The 27,219-nt window shown below is 54.5% G+C and overlaps 1 protein-coding gene across 8 annotated transcripts in view; it reads left to right on the top strand.

Moving 5' to 3' along the window:
- The window catches only part of ANKRD11 (ankyrin repeat domain containing 11), a 131,958-nt gene extending 105,560 nt beyond the window's left edge, over window positions 1-26,398 (top strand). For all 8 annotated transcript variants that reach the window (XM_050979015.1, XM_018914709.3, XM_050979016.1 and 5 more), the window contains 10 exons: window positions 62-200; window positions 10,719-10,889; window positions 11,972-12,175; window positions 14,197-14,339; window positions 15,022-15,169; window positions 15,885-22,615; window positions 23,396-23,494; window positions 23,585-23,728; window positions 24,732-24,824; window positions 25,167-26,398. In XM_050979015.1, coding sequence (XP_050834972.1) covers window positions 62-200; window positions 10,719-10,889; window positions 11,972-12,175; window positions 14,197-14,339; window positions 15,022-15,169; window positions 15,885-22,615; window positions 23,396-23,494; window positions 23,585-23,728; window positions 24,732-24,824; window positions 25,167-25,352 — 8,058 coding nt within the window. In that variant the 3' untranslated portion in view covers window positions 25,353-26,398. The remainder of the gene's footprint in view (window positions 1-61; window positions 201-10,718; window positions 10,890-11,971; window positions 12,176-14,196; window positions 14,340-15,021; window positions 15,170-15,884; window positions 22,616-23,395; window positions 23,495-23,584; window positions 23,729-24,731; window positions 24,825-25,166) is intronic.
- Window positions 26,399-27,219: the final 821 nt, after the last annotated feature.

Genomic DNA, 27,219 nt, shown 5'->3' with positions numbered 1-27,219 from the left:
GGAATTGGGTGAGCACAGCGTGGAGAAGGCTCTTGTTGACCTTGGTCTCTTTTCTTTCCAGGATAAAGATAAAGTTTCTCTAACCAAGACTCCAAAGTTGGACCGGAGCGATGGCGGCAAAGAGGTGAAAGAGCGAGCGACCAAACGCAAGTTGCCTTTCACTGTCGGAACAAATGGAGATCAAAAGGACTCGGATACAGGTACAGAAATGCCACATCCCACCCTCAAACCCGGGCTGGTGGGGGGCACACAGGGTCCAGAGTGCAGCCAATCCATAGGGAAGTGTTGTACCAAATTCCCTGTGTTTTTTAATTGAAGGGAGAGGCACGTGGATAAGGGGCTGGAGAACTGCTCTGCTCCACATGTGCTTATCTGTTCTTAGTGATATTTGTAGGTGGACAAAGCCATGGCTGTGTGAGGAGACCTCCCTTCCTTCAGCTCTTGTCTCTTTTCCTTGTTTCTGATTATCCCAGTTCAGGAACTGTGGCTGGGACAAGCCATGGAGCAGGGCCTGCTTGTGAGAGCTTGGAAAACAAGGGAGTAAAGCTGAGTAGTCTTCAAAAGAAAATCAGCAAGTAGGATCTGGTCAAGCAGGTCAGTCTTGTAGCAGAAGAGTGGCTGGTGCATGAGGCTCCTGGATGGGCTGTTGGACTTGTTAGCAGTTGGGAAGAGCTGTCACAAAGCTTTGGCATGGAGAAAATGGTATTGTTTGGTTGTAAGGGGCTGAGCTATGGATTTCTGGGCAGGGCTTTGTGTGGGTCCCCAAGAAATGTGCATTTGGAAATAGTTGAGGCCAGGTAAAGCTCAGTGGTTGTGTAAAGAGATAAAAGGGGCTAAAAGTTGGGGACATGCTTGAAAATGGCAAAGGGCTGTGTTTGGTGGTGCTGTGTGGTGAGCCTGGCAGGTGGCCTGATGTGGGAGTGTCTCCTGTGGTTCAGGGGTCAGGAGGGCAGATCTGGGAGGACCAGGAGTGCCCCTGCAGCAGTGAGGGCTGTCCCAGGGGCAGGACATGCAGAGGTGACATGTCCTGAGGGTGGCCCAGTGTCTCCATGGGTTTGTGTTCCTGAGCTCCCTGTCTGGGGAGAGAGTTTCCAAAGGTGCATTAATTCTCTTAAACCTGTTGGCTGTTTGCAAGGTTTTGGGCTGCAGTGGTGTCTCCCTTGGGGTGTCACCTTTGCAGGGGTGGCTGGGGCCAGGCAGAGCTGATGGACAGAGCTGGAGCTGCTCTTTGTCAAGGGTGTTTGTGCCACATTCCTTGCTGGGCAGAGAGTTGAAGCCCACACTTGCTGCAGGGCTGTCTGACCCTCGTGACGGCTGGAATGTCACGACAGGGATCTGCTTTTCCCAAGGCTCCAGTCTCTCTCTGGCTGCAGAGATGTTGGAAATGTTTGCACTGGCAGCAGCAAGAAGGAAACCAAAGGCAGAGGAGAGCAGAGGGAGCTGCTGGGAGGGGCTGTGGCTGCTGGGTGGGAGCAGCAGCCCATGAGACCCCCCTGCTCAGGGGCTCCCCTGGCAGCCCTGTGCTTTTGCAGCCGTGTGACTCTTATCTCAGACACGTCCTCTCCTTCCTCTGCAGAGCTCTTCCCCTTCCTCTCCAGAGCTCATCCTTCCTGGGGAAGTGGGTGAGCTGAGGGGTAGCAGCAGCCCAGCTCCCAGAGGAGACCCAGAGGGGTTCATTGCACTCACAGACCCATTTAAAGACAAACTGGGCTCTCCCAAACTCTGGGAAGGTGTATGGGAGGTACAGGCAACCTGTTTGGTGGGGTCTGGGGAGGAAGTGACTCAGCCACTGGGCTGGAGATCCCAGCAGGAACCAGTGTGCACAGTCAGACTGGTGCTTAGCAGGAGCCTGTTTCTCTTCCTGACATGGTTCACTCCAGCAGGAATCAGATGCTGGAGATGGGAAAAGACTTCTGGCACCTTGCTCTGCTCTTACACCACCCCATTGCAACTGTGGGGTGTTTCAAGCCTGTGTGGTCCTTGGCCTGGCTCAAGGTAGAGGCAGGTACAGACGTGTTTGTGGTGCTCAGAAGCTGCACATTCTGGGGTGGAGGGGTGCCCCCAAGTCTGTGCTGGTGTGTCGGTGGCACCTGGCTGAGGACAGGGGTGTGACGTGCAGGACAGGCTTTTGTCTGGAACAGAGGCTGCTGTGCACCCACCCTGTGTTCCTGCAGGAGGGGGAGGCTGCTGCTGCCTGTTCTGCTCCTCAGCTCTGCTCCCAGCCCTCAGAGAAGTGGGATTGCACCATCGCTGCTGGCTGACCCCGGCTGGTTTATGTAACGTGGTCCTGCTTCCCAGGCTGTGTCCATGGGCTGCTGTGTGTGCAGGAGGGGGTGTGCCAGGATGTTCCACAGCCATGTGGAATTCAGCTGTAAGGACGTGGGAGCTGGGAGCTAGCAGAGCTCTCTCCTTGCCTCTAGTGGGATATTTTTCTCCTCTTCAAGTGTTTAAACAATAGCGTGGATCCTCATCCTGATGTGTTGCAGTGACTCATTTTCCTTAGCACGGTGTGTGTTGCTTTTTTCCCGGATGGCTCTGGCTCAGCCTTGACGTAGGTGCTCCATGTCTTTGGTGAGAAACACCAGAGGGGGGTTTGACTCCTGTGCAAGGGCAGCACAACCTGCCCAGGCCAGGTGTGGGGCAGCAGCTGCTGCTGCAGGATGGTTGTGGGGTAGATGGGATATTGGGAAGGAATTCCTGTGGGGGTGCTGAGGCACTGGCACAAGGTGCCCAGAGAAGCTGTGACTGCCTCTGGATCCCTGGATGTGTCCAAGGCCAGGTTGGACAGGGCTTGGAGCACCCTGGGCTAGTGGAAGGTGTCCCTGCCAATGGCAGGGGGTGGGACAAGATGAGCTTTAAGGTCCTTCCCACCCAAAGCATTCCAGGATTCTGTGGGCTCCCAGAGGCACTACTGGCCAGCACTGTGCTGAGCCCATGGTTTGGGTACAGTTGGTTCAGAGCTAAATCTTTTAAAATAATCTTTCTCAAAATGGTTTCTAGAGCAACAATTCTGGCTCTCGGGTTCCTGAGAGTTAACTAAATAAACTGTCTTCAGGAAAAAAAAAATGGCATCGAGCCGTGAGCCTCCAGACTGTGCATGTTACAGCTCCAGCACTGTGGGAACAGCATCTCTGTGCCTCAGACTTCTCCTCCTTCCTTCTCCTTCCCTCGTGTGGCATCTCCCCACATCCGCAGGCGCTGCCCAGAGCCTACGTGCTGCCTGGCAGCCGCAGAACGAGCACGGCCAGCCTTGCTCCCTCCCAGCACCTCCAGCAGCGTGCCAGGCTGCCTGCAGCTCCCCAGGAGGGGGCTTCGAACCCAGCAGCACGGGGTAATTGTGGGAATGACAGCAGGGAGAAGGGAACGCTCCTGCCGGGAAGGCACCTGGCAGGAGAGGTGGGCACGGGCGGCTGGCGCAGCGGTGCCGCGGCTGCGGCGCTGAGCCACGGCTGAGTCACGGCTGACTCAACGGCACCAGACTGCCGGCGTGGGGCCGGGCACTCCCCACCTGCCTCGGGCTGTGCCGCCGTGGATCCGCACCAACAGGTCCCTGCTGCGCGGTGGGACAGGGAACGCTGCTGGAGAGCGGCTGGGAGGTGGACGGAGCGCAGGATTCCCTGTGCCTGCTGCTCCTGAGGATGGTTTCCTTAGCTGGATGTCGCGCTGTCACTTGAGTCTCTTGGCCTGAGGTGCAGCTGTGGATTCCAGGCCTTTAGTCATCAGCAGGGAGAGTTGGGGCTCAATACAAATCTCAGAGCATGCTGAGATAATTTTGGCCTGACAGCTCTCCCTGGAAGCTGCGAAGGCCTGAGCGAGGCTGGGTTAAAGCTGGTGGTCTCCAGCAGTGCTGGGGACCCTGCTCTCCTCAGGGTCCCTATGCCTCCCTGGGTGACCAGCTCCCTCCCTGTGTGTTCCTGTCACTCCCTCTTTGTCCAGTTCTCTCCCTGTGTGTCCATCTCCTCCCCTGAGTGCTTGTGCAAGAATAAGGGAGGGAGAAGCCCCACCAGCTCTCCAAGCTGGTCTGTGCTTATCAACCTTTCTGGGCTCCGAGGGCTCTCCTGGTGCCCAGGGCTGATTCCGGGGGCTCGTGGCCAGCCAGGGAGGTGCTGTGGTGGACAAGGGCCAGCATGAATATGGTTGGCAGGAGCTGGCCTTGGAGTTTCAAACTCCTCTCTAATCCCCCGAGGTTGTTACGTGATGCTAATTAGTAGCTTAGAAAATGCTTGATGAATCAGCTGACCCAAACCATCCTCTCCCAGAGCCGGCTGCTGCTTGTCTAATGCTGGAGTGTTTGGAGCGACACGGCATGGGAACGGGCTCGTTAGTCCCAGCTCGGCAAGGCTGGCGAGGGAATCCGTGAGAAGCAAATTGCTGGCTTATTAAAAAGGGCATCTGCATCCCACAGTGGTGTTTGTGCCCTTCCCTGGGCCTGGCTGCGCTCCGGTGTGTGCAGCTGGGGGCTCGGAGGGGCTGCGCTGCAGCGCGGCTTTCTTTGCTTGTGTCATTTCAGTCCTTTTACTAAAATAGTAAGAAACTGTTCTCACCTAGCAACCAGGGAGAGAGTGAATGTCAGAGCTTCTCCCTTCCTAGCTGGGCTCCATAATGCCGGTACAGTGTGCAGAGCCTGGCACACACCAGCCTTCAGATCACCCTGAGAAACTCCCCGTGTGCAGCAGCCATCTGGGAAGGGCTGCGCAGAAAACCAGGTCGTTTTATGACGGGAGCTGCCATAAATCTCCCTCCTCCCCCCTCATCACCTCCTTAACATGCAGAGGGAGAGGTTGCAGTGCGCTGTGTCTCTGTGAACCAAAAATCTATCAATGATGGCTTTTTCCTTAATACAAGAGCTTTTATCAGCGCTGTCTGCAGAGTGTCCTGGCCCCAGCTCCGGGAGGGGAGGGCTGGCCAGAGCCTTCCTCCCCCGTCCTCCCTCCTCCAGCTCTTTCTACTTCGTGGGAAATGAACGGTCTGGACTTGAAAATTGATCTTGCTCTGAATAACTCACTTTTAACATGGAGATTGTTGTTTGTGATGAAGCCTCTGGGTTCCTCTCACAGCATGTTGGGAGCCAGTGGCCACTCTGTGAAGGAGCTGCTTTTACACATCAGGGCACAGCTGTGGGGTCTGGCCCACAAGTGTAGGGAGAGCACCTGGATTTGGACCACAGGCTGTCACACAGCATTAAACCCCTCTAGTCAAATTCTATTTTAAAATACTGCAGCCAGTGGGGTTGGGCCCTGCAGATCCTCATCCCCAGGGAGGCCAGCTGAGCACTGGGGATTGTGGGCTCAGCTGCACACTGACATGGTTATAAAGGGACTTGTTCCTCCTGCTGGCACCTTTTCTCTGCTCCTGACTCACAGCCAAGGTCTCCACCATCCTTTCCAGCAGTGTGGGATGAAGCTCTTGCTCTGGTACTCCATCCTTCAGGTGCGAACGAGCTCCCCACTCTATGGGAGCAGCTCAGGGCACCTTCTCTCAAGGCAGACCTTGCTTTTCCTCTTGTTTACCTTTTTGGCACTAGGTTGATAAACCAAATCAGCTCCTGGCTGTGCCCCTGGTCTGTTGTGTGCAGTGTGCCAGAGTGTCCCCCCAGCCTGAGCCTCAGCATTCTGGGGGTCTCCTGCTCACCCTCCTCACTGGGCTCTTCACCACCACGTGCTCTGGCCTGTCGTGCTGCCTTCTCTTTATTTGTCCACCTGTGCCATGGTGCTGCTTCCCATTCCATGCTGTTTCTGCCACCTCCAGCCTTCCCTCAGCCTGCTTGCCCTTCAGCTCTGGAGCACCCTAGCGCCTTGGCATGTGGTGGGACCGTGCTGCTGTCAGCCTCACTCCTGAGCCATGGGCCCACATTGCAGGTGCCCTGTGAGCCTGGGAGTGCATCCTCAGGGCTGGACCTGCTCTGCCCTGCTTTGGGCCGACATGCTCCAGAACGTTTCGTGCCCTCCAAGTTGTGCAGCAGGAATGAGTCACCCTTACGCAGGCTGGCCGGGCTGGGGGAGCGCAGCCCGCGTGCTCTCCCGGGGGTGCAGTGCAGGCTCTGGTGCTCTCTGTGCCGCTCTCATTTATTCCTATTGATCTCTGGTGGTGCTCACTGGGCTCAGCAGAGCCTGCAGAGCCCCTCTCGCCGCTGGGGCGGCACTTGGCCTGGCCGAGACGCTCGGCAGGAGCTGCTGCTCTGGAGCTGGTATTTTTCCTCAGGGTTCCACCTCCCGTGCGTGTGTTGTCATGCCGAGCAGCAGGAGCAGATGCTTTCTGCATTACGGGGTGTGCTGCGTGCATGGGGAGCCAGGGGCTGCGCGGCTCCGGCGTCCCCACGACCTGCCAGTGTCTCACCATGTGTGGAGAAACCTCTGAGAGGTTTTCCATCACTGCCCTGCTCTCCTCCTGCCCCTCTCCGTTTCAGCTGGGGCCTGGTTCAGCCTGTGTCTGCACACAGAGCCAGCCCAGCAGCTCTGAATCTCTCTCAATCAGCCCTGGGATCCCTACGGAGCTGCCGAGGCGCTTCCAGCAGCCCTGGATTGGTGCTCCGCATCGCAGCGCTGCCCGGAGTCTCATGTGGGCACCCTCAAGCTGATGCTCAAACCCTTTGTCCTGGGAGTCTGTTCCTGCTCAGCCTTCGCAGCCTCTCAGGCTCGGTGTGGTGAAAGGCAGGAGCAGTTCCCAGCTCAGCTCCTGCTTTCCCCTTTAAGCCTGCGCACGCGGCTCCTGCTGGCGTCAGCGCGAGGGAAGAGCCGAGCAGGATCCCCGAATTAAACCAGGGCTGATGCTCGGGAGGTTTGCAGAAAGGCTGAAGCAAGCAGCAAACAAGCTGTTTTAAAAATAGCTGCATGGAGGTGTGGCTCATCCTGGGCTCACGGAGCATCCGTGGGCTGCCGTGGTCTTCCTCCCACTGGGATCTGTGTGCACGGTCCATCCACTGCCGCTGCCGGCTCCAAGGGCTCCCTGCCTGCACACCCCCTGTGTCGCTGGGGTTTGTGCTTACTGAAGGGGTTTTAGTGTCAAATAAGCTTTTTTACTCTCAGCCGAGGTGGGTGACACTGGGAGAGTTTCTCTCCAGTCGCTCTGTGTTGCTGCAAGATGTTTAAGAGGTGCAGTTATTTGGAGGCACAGGAGGAGCCTGCAGGAGCCGGCGAGCTGAGATCTCTGTGCAGGGGCACCTTTAAATCTGCTGCAAATCTGATTCTGAGTAAAATCCTCTGGGCTGAAATAACACACGTGCAGCTCTGTGAGCCTGGGACCAGCCAGCCCAGTGCCAGGCAGGGCTCTCACCCTGCCGAGGCTCAGGATGGGAAGTGGATGATGGGAGCACCTCTCTCTCCATCCTCTGCTTACGTTTCAGACCCAATTAAGGATCTTGCTTATGTGGTCCCTCCACATTGCCTGAGGATTGTGCCATGCAGGGAGCCGGGGGCTGCCACGCTGCCCATGCCATGGAATCATGGAATCTTGGCATGGTTGGGGTTGGAAGGGAGCTTAAAGCTCATCTCCATGCCCTGCTGTGGGCAGGTACACCCTCCACTGGACCTTTGGGTAGGGTGTCACACCAGGTTGCTCCAGGTCCCATCCAGCTGGCCTTGAGCCCTTCCCACCAGGAAGCACGAGCCCGAGTCCTCGGCTGCCTCCCCATAGCGAGCGAGAGCGCGGCAGCCGCTCTCCAATTTATTTTTATCTTGTTGATCACATGCTTTGTAATGTTAAATGTTCTGTGGAGGAGGAAATTTCTGCAACTGCAGAATGAATAGGAGTTTAGGGGGGTTTCGGTTGAACTCGATAATCAATTTTTGCAAATCCCAGGCTCGTGCTGACAACCTGCAGCAGCCAAGGGATATTAATGAAAATGTTCCCATTCTAATTGTGGCTCCGTGCGTGCGGAGTAGCCCTGGGCATCGTGTGCTCCAGGGACTCTGCTTGGTGGCACCGGCCAGGGTGTGACCCCTCAAGGGTCTTCGTGCCTGGCTTTGGGGCATGGCTGGGTGTGACCAAGGCTGGGGGAAGCCAGGCCTGGCTGAGCAGGGTTTAAGCAGCTTGGAGGGTCTCAGGGAGCAGGGAGGTGCTGCACACATGGATCAGGGGTCCCTGTGTCCCCTGGCAGGGCACAGTGCAGCAGCGTGGCTCCTGGAGCCACCCTGGCAAAGTTGTCTTCCCGTAAGCACACTGGATTTAATTTTATTTTAAGCCATTAAAAAACTGTCCTAGGATCTGATTTCATCTTCCAGCTCTTTTACAGCTGCCAGGGTGACCAGAATGTGGTTTCAGAGTAGACTGGGATTTGCCTTCAATGCAGACATGTTTCCAGGGCTTGCATTTCATAGAATGATGGAATGGTTTGGGTTGGGAAGGACCTTAAGACTGATCTCATCCCCCCCCTACCACAGGCAGTGACACCTTCTGCAGGCTCCAAGCCCTGTCCAACCTGGCCTTGGACACTTCCAGCAGACACAGCTAAACTGGGCAATGAGCAGAGGGCTTTGAAGAGGGGTGGCCAAGCTCTCTGGTTGAGAGGTTCCCTGGAACAGTCATTATGGCTTAAATGTACAGGATCCCAGGAGCAGGAGTGGATGGAAATCACCTGCTCCAGGTGGGCCTGAGCAGCAGAGGTTGGCAGCTCTGTGCACTGTGCCCAGAGGAGGTTCCTGGAGCTGGCTGTGCCTGAGCTGCGAGCGGCAGGAGCGGAACATCCCCACCGCTGCTGCCCTCCTCTGCCAGAGACCTTTCCTTGGCTGCAGTCGGGGGGGTGGGGGAAGAACCCTGTGCTGTGGGGCACAGCCTGGTGGCCGTGTGTGACCCTGTCCCTTGGTGGCTCCAGCTGTCCCACTGGACTTTGTGTGGAGGCACCAGAGGCTCTGTCCCGCTGGCCGTGTGCCCGTGACCCACAGCGAGCCTGACACAGGGGCTGAGCAGAGCTGGGGAGAGGCTGCAGCACTGCTGGTTTTTGTTAAGGTGAAGGTACTGAGGCACCTTCACATTGCTCAGAGCAGCTGTGGCTGCCTCATTCCTGGCAGTGTCCAAGGCCGGGTTGGAAGGGGCTTGGAGCACCCTGGGCTAGTGGAAGGTGTCCCTGCCCATGGGGGAGGGACTGGATGGGCTTCAAGGTTCCTTCCCACCCAGCCATTCCATGGTTGTGGGACTGTGGTTTGGGGGTGCTTGCTCTTGGTCTCTCAGTAGAAGCTGCCTTTGCAGCTGGGTGATTTGGGAGACCAAGTATCAGGCTGGATTTGGGATGACAAGCCAGGCACTTCTGGGATTTCTTCCTCCCCTCCCCTCATGTTTGTTTGGGATTTTTTTAGAGGGTTGCAGAAGACCTGAGGGCAGGTGGGTGCTCTGGGCCAGATGGGAGAAGCCACTTTGGGAGGAGAGGACCAGCCTCGTGCTGCCCACACCTGTTTGGCTGCATCCTCCTTGCTATAATGGTGATGATGATGATGATGATGACAGCGATGGGTGTAATGGGCACATTTCTGAGCTGCCAGACTGTATTTTCAGCTCTCCTTGTTGATGCTGTTCAGTGCCTCCAGCTGGGTCCATGCTGTGCTGGTGACAGTCTGAGTAGGCTCCTCCAGGCACCCTGGCATGGGATGGAGGCTCCTGTACAGGATGGGAGGTGCAGCACTGGCTGTGGCCCCTCGAAGGGTCTGCTCCCTCTTTCCTCTGCTGTTCTTTGGTGCTGGAGGAGAATGGGAGGCTGTTGGGGGAGCAGGAGTGGGGAGTGTCCTGGCTGCACCTTCACTGCTGTGAGCCTGGGTGGCTGCTCCAGGTGCCACTGCTCCCACTGCAGGGATCCATCAGGGATCATCCACAGGGATCCATCCCTCAGCTCAGGGATCCTTCCCTCAGCTCAGGGATCCCTCCCTCAGCGCAGGGATCTCTCCCTCAGCCCAGGGATCCATCCCTCAGCACAGGGATCCATCCCTCAGCCCAGGGATCCATCCTTCCGCCCAGGGATCCATCCCTCAGCCCAGGGATCCATCCCTCAGCACAGGGATCCATCCCTCAGCCCAGGGATCCATCCCTCAGCGCAGGGATCCATCCCTCAGCTCAGGGATCCCTCCCTCAGCACAGGGATCCCTCCCTCAGCACAGGGATCCATCCCTCAGCCCAGGGATCCATCCCTCAGCCCAGGGATCCATCCCTCAGCCCAGGGATCCTTCCCTCAGCGCAGGGATCCATCCCTCAGCACAGGGATCCCTCCCTCAGCACAGGGGATCCCCTCCATCGCGCAGGGATCCATCCCTCAGCGCAGGGATCCATCCCTCAGCGCAGGGATCCATCCCTCAGCACAGGGATCCCTCCCTCAGCGCAGGGATCCATCCCTCAGCGCAGGGATCCCTCCCTCAGCCCAGGGATCCCTCCCTCAGCGCAGGGATCCCTCCCTCAGCGCAGGGATCTCTCCCTCAGCACAGGGATCCATCCCTCAGCCCAGAGATCCATCCCTGAGCGCAGGGATCCCTCCCTCAGGCCGGGGATCCATCCCTCAGCGCAGGGATCCATCCCTCAGCACAGGGATCCATCCCTTAGCACAGGGATCCATCCCTCAGCGCAGGGATCCATCCCTCAGCACAAGGAATCCCTCCCTCAGCACAGGGATCCATCCCTTAGCACAGGGATCCATCACTCACCCCAGGCTTTTCGGATCTGTCAGTCCCACGCTCAGACAGGAGCGTGGCTCTGGGCTCCAGTGGCACTGATGGCTTGTGTCCTGTGTCCTTGTCCCACAGAGAAGCAGGGTCCCGAGCGGAAGAGGATTAAAAAGGAGCCTGCCACCAGGAAGCCGGGCCTGCTCTTCGGGATGGGCCTCTCGGGGATCCGGGCCGGGTACCCGCTCTCCGAGCGCCAGCAAGTCGCTCTCCTCATGCAGATGACAGCAGAGGAGTCTGCAAACAGCCCAGGTGAGACTGGGGGGCTCTTCTGAAGGGTGGGCAGGCAGGCAGGTGGGAACTGCAGCCAGAGGCTCCCAAATGTCTGGAATTCCCAGTTCCCGGGGTCTGCAGAGGTTCAGCAGGACTGAGTGCCACCCCTGGCATGGTGCAGGGGGGTTCTTTGCTGCTCTCTGGGGTCTCACTCCTCCCACAGGCTCTGCAGGTGACTCCAGGTGCGGTGTCACTGGGATCTGCTCGTGGCTCTGGCTGCCCTTCCTTTTTCCAGGGTCCCTCTGGCCCAATCCAGGCCAGCCCCCAGCCTGCCCTGGCTGCTCAGCTGGAGCTTTGGTTCCGTGGGAGCCTCCTCCACCTCAGCTCTGTGTTTCCCACTGGCCTCTCAGCATATCTCAGTAAAAGAGGATTGTGAATGAAGACAAAATATCATCCTTTGTAGGTTTTTATGTTTCTTCTTGTGGAAGGGGATAAGATGTGTAACCACCACAGCTGTAACTTGAGGTGTGGAGCAGCTGGAATGTGTTTACCATGGATTTTGTGTTCTAGTAATTTTTATCTGTTGCAAACATGTCCCCCCCTGATTTTGGAGGCTCTGTGCTGTCCACGGGCTCACATCCACATCCTACACACAACACTGCAGCTTTTAGCCAAAAAAACACCAATCTCACTGCTTATGTTGCTGTTATTTGGGAAAACAAAGAGGGAGAAAGCTGCAGAGCATTCCAGTGTTCTCCCAGGAAATGCAGTCTCTTCCCAAGGCCGTCAGGCCTCACATGTGCTTGGTGAAAGGGCACTTCCCTCGGGAGCTGAGGTTTGAGGGTAAGGAGCTGCATTGTGTGCTCCCAGATCACGGGATTGCCCACAGTGTTTGCCAGGACTGCAGCTCTCCAGTGGGTCTGGCAGCCCGAGATTCCCATCTCCGTGGGACACACAGGCTGCTCTGTTCACATCCACTCCAGAGCCGGTCCTGCCTCTTGCTGCCTTGTGGTGAATATGTTGGGAAGAGCCGAGACCAAACGTGATGCACGAGCTCCCTCTAAGGGCTTAGGAATTCCGTGGAATGGCAGTCCCTGACGCTGTTTCTCTCCTCCCTGCAGTTGACACAACACCAAAGCATCCCTCTCAGTCTACAGTTTGTCAGAAGGGAACTCCCAACTCTGCCTCCAAAACCAAAGATAAAGTAAATAAGAGAAACGAGCGAGGAGAGACTCGGCTGCACCGCGCTGCCATCCGCGGGGACGCCCGGCGCATCAAGGAGCTCATCATCGAGGGTGCAGATGTCAATGTGAAGGACTTTGCAGGTAACAGCCCAGCAGTCCCAGCTTTCTTCCCACCTGGTTGTGTGTTCCACCTCCAAGAATGACTCCCACCAGAAAAAGTAGTTTGTTTCTGACATGGGGTTGCACCTTGGAAAGAGGGGATTTGCCAAAAATTGTGATTTTGCTCTTTGAAGAGGAAAAAGTTTTTTTGCCCCTTAAAAACAAAGCAAACAACAAAAAGCCACATAAAAAATTCCCCAGAGCATCAGTTTTCTTGTTGGAGTTTGGGAGCAGAACTCTGAGGCTGTGCAGTCTGCTTGAGGTGGTGAAGCTGGCTGGGCAGGATCCAGAGAATCCATGGAGCTGTTGTGGCTCCACACGCCAAAACTGACCAGGCCACTCTGGACTGTTTCCTTCTGCTCCTCCACAGGGGGGCTGTGTTGGAAGTCTGGAGGGTGATCTGCAAAGGGAGTTGGGCTGGTTTAGCTCTATTTTTACTTAAAATAGAAGGAATTACGTGCACAGAAATACTGCTGAGAGTGGGTTTGTGAAGTCAGCTCTCTGGAGTTGGGGGGGCTGATGCCTGTGAATTTTTGGGAGTTGTTTTTAAGGACTGAATGCGGGGGTGCTGCTGATGGGGAGGGAACGTGAAGGGCAGGGTTAGGCTCCCACCAAACACCCAAGCTGGAGGAGTTATTAACCATCCTGACCCTCAGCTCAGGAGTATTACCAACTCCTCCTCCTCCTTCTCCTCATCCTTCTCCTCCTCAGCAGTGCTGCCAGGCTCCTGCTCAGGGTGGTGGGATGAGATAGGAACAGCCCTGAGTCCTGCAGGGAAAGGCAGCCACGGGATGCTGGTGAAGGAGTGATGAAGGTGCCATTCAGGGGGGCTGGATCAGCCCTTCTCCAGCACATCCCAGAGCTTGACTTTGCTCTTTGCTCTTCTCTTCGCATGATTTTGGGGCTATAAATAGACATGGCTGTTTCTCCACCCGTGTGATTAATCCCAGTGCCAGACTGAAGTATCAGTTGTGATTAATTCCGGGCACAGGTGCCCCCTCCAAAGGCTCCAAGTGAAGGTAACGGAACGCGCTCCCACGGCGCTATCAGCAAAACACCGGAGCCGCCGCGCTGCCAAACTTCAAAACAGGCTCTGCTTAAAAATAGGCTGTGGAACACGATAAAGTATTTTGTTCTGTGCTCTTCAGAGATTTGTTTGAGAGCTGGAGCCGCTGCTGTTTGGTTCCCCCCCAGCCCAGGCTGGTGTGTTCCTGTGTTTGGAGAGCACACAGAAAATCTCTGGGGAGGCTGTCTCGAGCCCTGTCTGCAGTTCTGAGCTCGGACCTGGTCAGGGCACCAGGGTTTCCCTTACAGAGGGTTTGGAACCTAGAGCCAAACCTAAAGGAGCTTAAGAGAAGGCTGAAGAGGGACATTTCACAGGACCATGGAGTGGCAGAGCAAGAGGGAATGGCCTTAAGCTGACACAGGGCAGGGTTAGATAGGATATTAGGAAGAAATTTTTCCCTGTGAGGCTGGTAAAGCCCTGGCACAGGTTGCTCAGAGAAACTGTGGCTGCCCCATTGCTGGAAGCATTGAAGGCCAGATTGGATGGGGCTTGGAGCAGCCTGGGATAGTGGAGGGAGTCCCTGCCCAGGGACTAGCAGGGGGTGGGAATGGATGAGCTTTGAGGTCCTACCAACTGAAACCATTTCATGATGGTATAAAGGGGAATGGATTTAAGACCTACCTTTCACATGACATCAGCAATCCTCCTTATTTTCCATATAAAACTTTCCATTTCCAGGGGCTGTGTCAGGTCTGGCAGTTGCTCTGACTGTAGCACGTGGTATGACCAGAGGGAGAAGGGGGATTGGTGCTGTGACTGCCTGGCAGCAGTAGCAGGGCAGAGCTGCGGGTTCCTTCCTGCTGCGCCACGGGGATCCGGGCAGACGCTTGGCCATCAGAGCAGCACAGCCCTGACCAGGCTGACCCTGCAGGCTTTCCCTGTGCCTCAGTGTCACTGTGAGGGTGGTGCCATGTCCTGAGTGTCCCTGTCCTTGCAGGCTGGACGGCGCTGCACGAGGCCTGCAACCGGGGCTACTACGACGTGGCCAAGCAGCTGCTGGCGGCGGGCGCCGAGGTCAACACCAAGGGGCTGGACGATGACACCCCCCTGCACGACGCGGCCAACAACGGCCACTTCAAGGTGGGGGTGCTGGCATTCCCTGCCCTGCTTTAAATCACTCTCCTGGAAAGGTGTGCTTCAGCAGCCTGCTGTGAAAACACAGAGATTCTGGGTGGTTTTGTCTCATTTCCCATGGAGTGGGCGGGAGGTTGTGTTCAAGGCCAGGCTGGACGGGGCTTGGAGCAGCCTGGTTTAGTGGAGGGGTCCCTGCCCATGGCAGGGGGTGGCATGGGATGGGCTTGAAGGTCCCTTTCAATCTAAATTATTTCCTGATTTTGTGAATTTCTGTGTTTCAGAGCTGTTGAGTGTTTATCCCCCTGCACAGGGGGATAGTTAATTCTTCTGGAATTGGGACAGGAGCATGATTTTGTGCCTTGTTCTTCCCCCTTCTTTCCTGCCCAGCTTGGTTCTTGGAATCACAGGATAATTAAGGCTGGAAAAAACCTCCCCAGTCATCGAGCCCAGCCATTAACCTGCTGCTGTCAGTGTACCACTAGACCCTGTCCCTAAATGTTTTTTGAACACTTCCAGGGATGGTGATTCCACCACTTCCCTGGGAATGTTGCCGGGACTTCTGTCATATGTTAGTACCACAAGGCATGTCCTGAAGACACCAATTTTTTAGTTATGTATGAAAATAATGCAAAAACCCTCTGGAATCAAAACATGGTGAGCATCTTCAAGCCTTAGTTTCTCTTTTCAGGTGGTGAAATTGTTGTTGCATTATGGAGGGAATCCTCATCAAAGCAACAGGAAGGGTGAGACGCCATTGAAAGTAGCGAATTCTCCCACCATGGTGAACCTGCTCCTGGGGAAGACCACGTACCCCTCCAGCGAGGAGAGCTCCACAGGTGAGACTGGCCTTTCTGTGGCAGTGACAGCTGTGGCCTGCAGCTAACACAGAGACCTTGGGAGGACAGGGAAGTCAGATGCTGCCATGGTCAGGAGCCCGCCTGTACCTGTAACCCAACTTCAAACAACATAACCACCAGCTTTAGCTTGGGGGGCTCTTTGCCCTGGAAGCCAGCATTGAAGTTGTTTCCGGAGTGCAGCTGGGATGTAGGATTGGAAGCCAGTTGCAGGTAAATGGATGTCTTCCCTTTGGAAGATGGGTAATTCCAGTGGAGAGGAGGGGGTTTGAGTGCCAGCCCTGTGTTCCTGTCCCAGTCACTGGTGTTTCAGTTTCTGCTTCCAGGCTGTCCCTGCTAGAGCCTCTTCCTCCAGTGCCACCACTGTGGGACAATCTGAAGGTTTTGATTAGTGCAAATTAGAGTTTTCAGTCTTTTGGAGGACCTTCACCCACACTGCGTGCAGTCATAACCCTGTTCCAAAGTTCTCAAGATACACCCAGGATGTTATTTTGAGGAACACCCCATGCAGGTTGGAGCTGGAGGAGCTTCCTTCCAAATAAGATCCCCCAAGCTGTTGGGTGCCAGCTTGCAAAGGCTGGGTGAGGCCAAAGGGCATCGGGGCTGTTTGCAGGGGTTGGTGTGTGCAGGAGACCAGTGACATTCCCTCCCCAGAACCCTTGGCAGTCCTTAACACGCTGTTCTTCTCTCTCTGCAGAGACCTCAGAAGAGGAGGATGCCCCTTCCTTCGCTCCCTCCAGCTCCGTTGATGGCAATAACACAGACTCAGAGTTTGAGAAGGGTTTGAAGCACAAGCCCAAGGCCCAGGAGCCCCCCAAAACCATCACCCCGGTGAAGGATGAGTATGAATTCGATGAGGACGATGAGCAGGACCGGGTCCCACCGGTCGATGACAAACATTTGCTGAAAAAGGATTACAGGAAAGAGACTAAAGCAAACAGTTTCATTTCCATACCCAAAATGGAAGTGAAAACTTATACTAAAAATAACACAATTACACCAAAGAAAGCTGCCCACCGCATCCTGTCGGACAGCTCGGACGAGGAGGAGACCAGCGTGGCCGTGGGCACGGGGGAGAAGCTGCGCCTCTCCACCCACTCCATATTGCCCAGCAGCAAAATTCGGGAGCCCGCCAGCGCCAAGGCGCCCAAGGAGAAAAGCAAAGTAAAAAAGAAGCGGAAGAAGGAGACAAAAAGCAAAGAGGTTCGGTTTGGCAAAAAAAATGACAAGTTTTGTTCCTCTGAATCAGAGAGTGAAAACGTGGAGAGTGAGGAGGATGATAGAGACTCTCTACAGAGCTCTAGCTGTGTAAAGGACTCAAGGCTAGTGCTAAAGGAATCCTCCTTGTTTAACTCTCTGTCTGCCTCATCGACCTCTTCACATGGGAGTTTAGCATCCCAGAAACATAATCCCAGTCTTACAGAACAGCACTCCAAGCACTGGAGGACGGACAATTGGAAAACCATATCTTCTCCAGCTTGGTCAGACGTCAGTTCCCTATCGGACTCCACCAGGACGAGGCTGACGAGCGAGTCAGACTACTCGTCCGAGGACTCGAGCTTAGAGTCACTAAAGCCAGTCAGGAAGAAACCAGAGCACAAAAAGAAAAACACCCCCCACAACACTGTTTCTGAGAAAAAGAATTCATTCCATAGCAATGTGGATGGAGCAATTCCAAAGCTGGACAAGGAGGGGAAGGTTGTTAAAAAGCATAAAACAAAACACAAACATAAAAACAAGGAGAAGGGACAGTGTCCCATCAGCCAAGACATTAAAATAATCAAAACATTTTCTTTTGAGTTTGAGGACTCTAAACAAAAGCCTGAGAAAGGCTTGATAGTAGAGACAGAAAATCCAGTCGAAAACAAGTTGAAAGTGTTAAAGCATGATAGGGAACACGGTAAGAAGGAGGAAAAGCTCCCCAAAGGCAAAGCAGAGGAGAAGGAGTGGTTGTTTAAAGATGAGACTGGAAAATCCTCAAAAGAGGAGAAATCATTAAGAAAAATCAAAGATGGTAGTAAAGACCTGAGCAAATCCTTCAGAGAAGGATTGAGTAAATCAGAAAAAGAGAAACCTGTCAAGGAGAAATCTCCCAAGGAGGAGAAGCCAAGAATACACAAGGAGGAGAGAAAGAAGAAGTCAAAGGATAAGCAGTCCAAATCTGAGAAAAAGAATGAGCTGAAGGAGGAGAAGGTTTCTAAACTAGAGAAAGAAAAGTCCTTCAAGGAAGAGAAGGAAAAATGCAAAAAAGAAAAACTTTACAGGGACGAGTCCGGGTTTGATGAGTTTAATAACAAAACTCAATTTGCCGAAAGCGAGGACACAAAGTTCAGCCTTTCAGACGATCAGCAGGAGAGGTGGTTTTCAGACCTGTCCTCTGATTCATCCTTCGATTTCAAGGGTGAGGACAGCTGGGATTCTCCAATAACAGATTTCAGGGAGATTAAAAATGACACCGTGGCAAAGCTAATCATAGAACCTGTGAAAGAGGAAATTAAAGACAAGAAAAAGGAAAATAAAATAAAAGAGAAGAAGGAATACAATGAGAAGCGGAATGAAAAGGACACTTTCTTAAAGAAAAAGGAGAGGGATTATGTGGAGAAAAGCTCTGAGAAGAAAAAGGACCAAACAGACAGGCACAAAGTTACTCCCAGTTATTTGCCTGAAAAGGATAAGAAAAGGAAGGATTCTGTGGAGACTGGCAAGGAGAGGAAAGAAAAAGACACAGGTGAAACCAACAAAGACAGGAAAGATTCCTCTGACGGCTCTAAAGAGCGAAAGGATCCCAAGACGAAGCAGGAGGAGCCCTATCGAGATGACTTCAAGGAGTATGGCTGTGAAACATTCTTCAAGGATAAGTCTGACCCTGAGTTCAGTGGCAAAACCCTGGAGAGTTGGGAGAGGCACCATTCTGGGAAGGAAAAGGAGAAGAAAGATGCTCCTGATAAAGAAAAAAAAGAAAAGGTGAAGCCAGAAAAATACAAGGAAAAATCCAAAGAAGGCGACAAGGAGAAAAATGAAAAAGCTGCTCCAGAGAAAATCCTGAAGGACAAAGAACTAGAGAAGAGTTTCAAAGAGAAGAAAGAAACTAAGGAGAAATACAAGGATCTTCACAGCAAAGACAAGGAGAGGAAGAGTTCCTTCGACCAGGTGAAGGAGAAGAAAGAGAAAAACTTTTCCACGGACAGAGACGATTTCTCCGAGAAGAAGGAAGAGAAGAAGGGCAAGGAGAAGAGCTGGTACAGCATCGCTGACATCTTCACGGATGAGAGCGAGGACGAGAGGGACGATTACAGCCTGAGCGGGTTCAAGGTGGGCGACTCGGCCGGCAGCGAGGTGCATCGCCTGGACAGCCTGCAGGACAAGGACGACGGCGCGGCCGCCGAGAAGGAGCTGTACCCCGACAAGCACCGCAAGTACTCCTCCGACCGGCTGCACTCGGAGAAGCAGAAGGATAAGGAGTCCAAGGAGAAGAAAAAGGACAAAGGAACATCGGAAGGGGGAAAGGAGAAGAAGGAGAAGAGTTCCTTTGACAAACACAAAGAGAAGAAAGATAAAGACTCCAGTGAGAAGTATAAGGACAGGAAGGAGAGGATGTCCATAGATTCCACTCAGGAGAAGAAAAACAAGCAAAAGCTCCCAGAAAAGGTTGAGAAGAAACACACCAGTGACGACAAGGTGAAAAGCAAACATAAGGAGAAGCCGGACAAGGAGCATTCCAAAGAGAAGAAGTCCTCAAAAGGAGGGGAGTCAGAGAAGAGCCTACTGGAGAAACTGGAAGAGGAGGCTCTGAATGACTACAGGGATGACTCCAATGACAAAATCAGTGAGATCTCCTCTGACAGCTTCACAGACAGAGGGCAAGAGCCAGGACTCACCAGCCTCTTTGAGTCTTCTAACCTCTCTCTGACCGACGCCGCAGAAGAAAAGTTTAAGGACTCTCTCCCTTTGCCCTGCCTTCAGGACAAGCTCAAGGAGAAGGAGAGGCACCGACATTCCTCATCGTCCTCAAAGAAAAGTCACGAGAAGGAAAAAGCAAAGAAAGAGAAGACAGAGAAAAAGGAAAAATCAGAAGAATTCAAGGACTCCAGCAGCAGAAAGGATTCCACTCATTATGAAAAGGATTTCTCTGTGGATGGGGAGGCTTTTGGCTCTTCCTACAACATGAAGGCAGACGCTGATGAGGAACCGGAGAAGAGCATTGATTACTTATTTTCTGAAAAGAAGGATAAAAATGATTCTGAAAGAGAGCTCTCAAAGAAGGCGGAGAAAGAAAAGACTTACAGTTCCAGCACCATCAGCACAGCTAAAGAGAAAAAGAAGCGGGATAAACACAAGGAAAAATGGAAGGAGGAAAAGGAAAAGCATAGGGACAAACACACAGATGGTTTCTTTAAACATCACAAAGATGAGCCAAAGTCAACACTCAAAGATAAGGACGGGTCTCAAGTTACCACCTTTAAAGATAAATCCAAGGAGGACAACCTCAAATTCGGTGAAACCAAACTGAAGGAGAAGCTTAAGGAGAATCAAGACAAAGACAAATCAGAGTCCATAAAAATAAGCAATGGGAATGAAAAAATAACCCTTTCCAAAGACAGTGGCAAGAAGGATGCCAGGCCACGGGAGAAACTTCTGGGAGATGGCGATTTGATGATGACCAGCTTTGAGAGGATGCTGAGCCAGAAAGACCTGGAGATCGAGGAACGCCACAAAAGGCACAAGGAGAGAATGAAGCAAATGGAGAAAATGCGGCACAGGTCCGGAGACCCCAAGTTGAAGGACAAACTTAAAAGCTCGGAGGATGTGCGCAAGAGGAGCTTGGATCTGCCAACCAAGAAGCCGCTAACACTGGACACGCAGCTCAAGGACAAGAAACTCAAAGAGCTGGGTCCCCTGACTCCTATTCTGTCACCGGAAAACAAGGCACAGCCTGCTGTGGGGACAGATTCCAAGGACTGGATCACGGGTCCTCAGCTGAAGGAGATCCTCCCAGCATCTCCCAGGCCAGATCAGAACCGGCCCACGGGCGTCCCGACCCCGGCATCCGTCGTGTCCTGCCCAAGCTACGAGGAGGTGATGCAGACTCCCAGGACTCCATCGTGCAGCAACGAGGACTACACGGACCTGATGTTCGAGTGTGCGGACTCTCAGCACTCACTGCCCATCTCCACCATGTCCATGAACGCCTGCTCTCCTTCCTTCTTCGACAGATACACCAACGTTTCCAGCGGGCTCCCCGAGAACCCCAGTCAGACCCCGACTCGCACCATACCCTCCTCAAACCTCTACCGCTCCATCTCAGTGGATATCAGGAGGGCGCCCGAAGAGGAATTCAGCGTTGGAGATAAGTTTTTCAGACAGCAAAGTGTCCCAGCAACATCGAATTATGAGTCTCCTGTGCAGCATTTAATGGAGGAGAAAGTTCCCCTTCCCTCTGTTCCTGCTGAGAAGTTCCAGTGTTTGTCTCCTGGGTATTACTCCCCAGATTATGGCGTTTCCTCACCCAAAGTGGAAGCTTTGCACTGTGCGCCGGGAGCCGTCAGCGGGGTCGCCCAGTCTCCCGAAAGTGTCTTTTCTGGTTTACAAGCAAAATCCTCCCCTTCGCACAGGGATGAGTTGCTGGCTCCTTCAGTGGAAAGTGCTCTTCCCCCCGACATCGGCATGCCCTTGGATACCACAGAGGAGCAGCAAGCCACTGCCTCCATCATGCCACCAGAATCCACCTACCTGCCACCCATCGAGGAAAACCATTTTAGTTCGGGAATGCCCGAACAAAACAACATAGACTGGGATAACCCTCCTTCCCGAAACCCGGACACCGCCATTCCTCCCAGCCTCATGGGCAACCCCGCAGAGCACTCTGTCACCTGGTCCATGGGCTCAGAGCTTCTCATGAAATCTCCTCAGAGGTTTTCCGAGTCCCCTAAACCTCCACTCTGTTCCCTAGAGCCAATTCATCCTGCGCCAGTAGCCTTCATTCCCACAGAGACTTCCTACCCTGTTTCTCCCATCTCGTACCCTCTGTCAGTGTCTGAACCGAGGCTGGAGGAAGTCAAGGAGGATGCTGAGGAAGCAGTTCCAGGAGAAATTGCAAATGCTGAAGAGCAAGCTCCGTACATGTCCCCTACTAGGTTAGACACCTTCTTCAACAACTGCAAGCCTCTTCCAGAAGAAGCACCAGAGATCCCTCCAGAGCCCCCTTGTGTGCCAGCAGAACCTCAGGCCGAAGTCGTTGCTGCACCAGAAAACAACTATTTGGAAAACAACAACGCGGCACCTGCGAATGCAGAGGAGGCGGTGACGTGGCCAGACCCCTTCACCAACACCGAGGATGAATTGGATCTTGGCCCCTTCTCGCTCCCAGAGCTGCCACTCCAGCCTAAGGACGTTGCAGAGACGGAGATGACCGAGGCGGAGGCGGTGGAGGAAAGCCCAGCAGCAGCTCCAGAACCGAGTGCTGGGATCATCAAAGCCGGCGCGTCCGTGATAGCGTCTGGTGAGCCGGAGGAGCCGCCGGCCAGCCAGGCTGCGGCCACCCTGCCCCCAGACACAGAGCCACCAGCAGAGGAGCAGAAACCTGAAGTGGCCGCACAAGAAGCCGCCTCGGAAGCGCTGAACACGGCTGAGGAGAAGGCAGCGGAGGACTCGGAAGCGCAGGTGTTCCAGCAGACCCCGTCCGAGCCCGCGCAGGCTGAGAGCAAAGAGGTGGAGGCCGTGCACGAGGAGCTGTCGTCGGCTGGTGCGGTGGCAGAGGGCAGCTCCCAGCCCTGTCCCGTGCCTGTGGCCGGCTCCGAGGCTGGCATTCCACAGGATAGTGCCACGGCCCGTGGGGGGAGCCAGGCCCCGCCACCCCAGGCGGACGCTCCTTCCGGCAACACTCAGGCAGAAATTGTGGAACCAGTACAAAAACCAGTAGCAGAAGCTCCCAAACCACCCAAGATAGAAGAGATTCCTCAGCGGATTACCAGGAACCGGGCTCAGATGCTCGCCAACCAAAACAAGCAGAACGCCGCCGCATCCGAGAAGGAATTTCCTCCCGTCTCGGCGCCCGTCACGCGTGCCAAAGGCCGCATCACGGAGGAGGACGATTCCCAGGCTCAGCACCCGCGGAAGCGCCGCTTCCAGCGCTCCAACCAGCAGCTGCAGCAGCAGATCAACACGTCCACCCAGCAGACGAGGGAGATGATCCAGCAGACCCTGGCAGCTATCGTCGATGCCATCAAACTGGACGACATCGAACCTTACCACAGCGACAGGTCCAACCCCTACTTCGAGTACCTCCAGATCAGGAAGAAGATTGAGGAGAAGCGGAAAATCCTGTGCTACATTACTCCCCAAGCTCCGCAGTGCTACGCTGAGTATGTCACCTACACAGGCTCCTACCTGTTGGACGGCAAACCCCTAAGCAAGCTCCATATTCCAGTGGTGAGTCAACTTCTCTCTTTAGCCTTGGGAACTGTCCCCCCTCGCTGTTACACACACATCCAAGTTGTCTTCCATGCCCTGTCACCACCTTGCAATGCCAGTGTGCCCCAACCTGCCTTTAGAATATCACACCAAATCTGAGCCTGGGTAAGTGCCTGGCTGTGTGGTAAATACAGCCCCTGAGTTGCTGCATTTTTGCAGAAAAGACCTTGGGCTGTGCTGAGGGACCTGAGATTTGGTCAGGCTTTAGAGCAAAGTTTGTAAGAATCCACTGGATTTGAGGCTGGGAGGTAAAACTGCTCTTGCAGCACTGTAGTAACAGCATAATGAACCTGTAACATGGGAAAAAGATGGCTCTTAACTCCTGCCATCATTTTCCCAATCTCTGCTCTTTGTCTTGGCACTGGGATCAGCATTTCACTGATTTCACTGCTGTGCTGCAGGAGCAGCCTCGCTAATACATATGCATCAATAAACTTGGTGCTGCAGGTGGTAAATCTGGGCTCCAGGCTGGAGGAGAAGGGTCAGTGTGACCAGGCTCCATTCCTTGCTGCACACCCTGCCCTGCAGCACGAGGGCGGGTCAGGCTCTGGTTGTTCTTGCCAAGTCCTCACCCTCACTGAGTCTGAGTGCTGGCAGGACCTTGTCCTTAGCAGAGCTTCTCCCCAGCCACCCTATGGGATGTCCCTGCTCCCTCTGTGGCCAGCACACATTTCAGGGTGCAGCCCCCGGGCTGTGCCCCTCAGAGGTCCTGCTCTCACCCCCCGCCTGTGCCTGCAGATCGCGCCACCGCCGTCGCTCGCGGAGCCGCTCAAGGAGCTCTTCAAGCAGCAGGAGGCCGTGCGGGGCAAGCTGCGCCTGCAGCACAGCATAGAGCGGGTAAGGGGACACTCCAGCTGGGGAGCAGACCCCAATTTCCCCTGCTGGTGAGGCTGAGGCTGCCACTCTCACTGCTCTGCTCTTCCTCAGGAGAAGCTCATCGTCTCCTGCGAGCAGGAGATCCTGCGGGTGCACTGCCGGGCAGCCAGGACCATTGCCAACCAGGCCGTGCCCTTCAGTGCCTGCACCATGCTGCTGGACTCCGAGGTGTACAACATGCCTCTGGAAAATCAGGTCAGTGCCTGGCTCAGTGGTGAGGAAGGGTCTCAGAGGCTCTGCAAGACCCTGAGGAAGATGGGCTTTTCTGGAGGGATGGAGAGAAGCATGGAGGCAAGAGTTACTGATGCTCTCCTTGCTCAGGTCATCCACCAGGGCACACAGGTGCAGGATGTCACCTCCCTCTGAGAGCAGGGTTAGATGGGACATTGGGAAGGAGAGGCCCTGGCACAGGGTGCCCAGAACATCTGTGTCTGCTCCGTCCCTGGAAGCGTCCAAAACCACGTTGGATGGGGCTTGGAGCAACCTGGGCTAGTGGAAGGTGTCCCATGGCAGGGGGTGGAATGAGATGGGCTTTAAGGTCCCTTCCAATCCAAATTATTCTGTGACTTGGAACATCGTTTGCCTAATTTCTAACTGAATGTGGGATACAGGAAGTTCATGTCTCTTAGGAGCAGAGATGGCTCAGCTTCATCAGTGAGTCTTGGGACCCTCCATCCTTCCTGGTCAGGATCATCTGCACACTGGAAAGGTTTCCTTTACTACACTGTGAGGTGTTTCTCCCTGTGGAAGGAAGGGAAGAGAAGCTTATTACACTGCTGCATTGCAGGAGGGATCCTGGGCAGGGGCAGCATCCTGGGATTTATTAGTGAGCTGTGTATTGATCCAGGAGCTCTGATTTATCGTCAGCATTTCCCAGCCAAGTGTCTGTGCTGCTGCTATCCTGGCGTCAGTTGAAGGAGTCAGAGAGGTGCAGGTGCTGTGATGGGCTGACATGGACAGACTCCCTGCAAAGCAAGGAGAAACAGGGAGTATGTGCACATGGGTGCATCCCCACCTGAGGCTGAACCCCTGGAAAGGGCTGCAGGAGCCGCTGGCAGCAGTGATGTCCGTCCTCCCTCCCTGCAGGCACTGCACTTCGGAGAAGTGTGTGTCCCAGGAGGGGCTTGAATATGGCCTGTGAGAACTGTAACTGCTTAAAGCACAAAACTAATCCCTCCCTTTGCTGTCCCGTCCTTAGGGAGACGAAAACAAATCGGTCAGAGACCGTTTCAACGCACGACAGTTCATTTCCTGGCTTCAGGACGTGGATGACAAGTACGACAGGATGAAGGTGAGAGCTGTGGGAGCCCCGTGCTCCAAGCAGGGGCATTCCAGGAGCGTTCTGCCTGTGGCTGGAGCCTGGGAGCTGGCTTAGTGGTTTCCAGCACAGAGTGGGTGTCCACAGATTGTCAGGGCAGTGTTGCATGGAAGTGGATGCTCTGGAGTGCTGACAAGCCTTTCAAACCCAGACTTTAGGGTTTGCCTCGGCTCCTGCTGGAGCTGGGCTCAGCAGAGATTCCAAATCCAGGTGTTCTGTGTGTGGTACCCCTTGCTGCATGTAACACTGCCCACAGTGGCTGCATGGTCCTGCCTGTGCCTGCCGCTCACGTCCCGTTGTTGTTTCCCAACGCAGACATGCCTGCTCATGCGACAGCAACACGAAGCAGCTGCCCTGAACGCGGTGCAGAGGATGGAGTGGCAGCTGAAGGTGCAGGAGCTGGACCCCGCGGGGCACAAATCCCTCTGCGTGAACGAGGTGCCCTCGTTCTATGTGCCAATGGTCGACGTGAACGATGACTTTGTGCTCTTGCCGGCATGACAGTTCCAACCCAGGAGACATCTCTGAACACTGGCAAGGACGGGAGCGCTCCGAGGTCGGGCGGTCGAGCTCACATTCACCCTTAACCGCTTGCTGATGAATCCCTGGTCAGAGGAGGAGGAAGCAGCTATCGGCAGAAAACAAAACAATAAGAAAAATAATTGCACTTTCTTCACGACGTGTCCCTCGCTTCCGGACTGACGCGGCCCCGCGGGGCAGCGGGCCGGGCGCAGCTCCTTCCCGCCGGCGCCCGCGGCAGGGAGGCTCCGGGCAGCGCGGGCAGCGGGCGCTCAGCGGCCCCGGGACTGGCCGAGGCGCGGAGGGACGAGGCCAAGGACACCGTGTGTGTGTTGCAGAAGCTGCTGAGCGGGGCCAGCAACCACGTGAACCATGTACTTGTGAACACCGTGATTTCCAGCTCTCTGTTTTCCACCAGGCGCGGATCTCCTCTCGGAGAAGCTGCAGTAGGAAACCATGGGGGGAGGGGGGGGTGTTTGAGTTTCTCGTTCCATCATGGGTATGTCTAAAAAAAAAAAAAAAAAAAAAAAAACCTACAAAAAAAAATCACAAAAAAAAAGAAAAAAATGAATTAGAAACAAAAGGACAGTGTCCACGTTGGGCAGCGGCGGCTCCGGAGCGGGGACAGCTCCGGGATGTGCCGGTGGCCCTGCAGCAGCCGCTGGGGACGGGCAGAGGAGCCGCCGGGGCGGCACGGCCGGGGAGACGGCGACGCAGAGAAAGGACTTTGCCAACTGTGTTTTTAATGGAGTAAAATCCACGTGGTTTATATATTTTTTCCTTTAATCTTGGGCATTTCGTTTCTCTTTCTGAGAACATAACTTGAAAACACTACAGAGCCAATACTCATATAAAGAAAAATTGTATCCCATAAATGCTGTACAGTTTTTATATACATTAACAATGTACTTTTGCTGCCTTCTAGATAATTTATTTTGCAACACATTACTGCACAGTTGTAAATAACTTATGTACTGTAACATCACTTTCAGTTATGTGTAAAGAAATAAATAAATTAATTAAAATTATCTTTGTATTTATAGTTCACTGGGCAGCAGTTTCCCTGTCAAGGAAAAGGTTGCTCAGAGCAGCTGCCCGTGGCAGGGGATGGAACAAGATGAGCTTTAAGGTCCCTTCCAATCCAAACTATTCTATGATTTTAAACATCATTCTCTCTTTTCCATGCCTCTCTGTGTGCAGTGGGATTGGAGCCCTCCAGGGGTGGGTCATGAGGAGAGGGGAACCCCCTGTGTTGGTGAATTCACTGAGCAGGAGATGCTCTTTTAGGGTTGCAGAGTCTGGACAGGGATGGGTGGATCCAGGCAAACTCAGTCCTCACTCACCAGCTCAGGAGTGCAGCTGGAGGCAGATCCCAGTGCCTCTCCAGGACCTCTGTGCCTTCCTTCCTCCAGCTGCCCAGCCTTTCCTGGTGGCTGCAGCTGCCAGCCCCAGGCAGCAGTGAGAGGTGGCCCCCACGGATCCCCACTGCCAGCTCTGGCTTCTCCAGCTTCCTGTGTTGGGGACCAGAGGGGACCCCTGGATTCAGCCCCAGCTCCCCCCTCACTGCTGCCAGCTTTGCAGCCCCTTGAGGAATTTTCCACGGTGGGGAGAGGGGACCCTGGAGGATTTCTCTCCAATGCACTGCAGCAGCTTCAGAAGAGCCAGAGGGGTCCCACTGTGCCCTGCCCAGCCCTCAGCCCCTGCCTTGGCACTGCTGGCACCAGGACTGGGGCACACACAGCCACAGCAGGATGGGCAGTGACATGTCCCTGCTGCAGCCAGAGGGATTTTTTCCCCCACCTTTTCCCTGGGCTGTGGGATGAGTGTGGGGCACTGGAGCCAATGCTGG

The sequence above is a fragment of the Serinus canaria genome, chromosome 11, assembly GCF_022539315.1.
Source record: "Serinus canaria isolate serCan28SL12 chromosome 11, serCan2020, whole genome shotgun sequence".
NCBI lineage: Eukaryota > Metazoa > Chordata > Aves > Passeriformes > Fringillidae > Serinus > Serinus canaria.
This window is presented reverse-complemented; position numbering and strand designations above follow the sequence as displayed.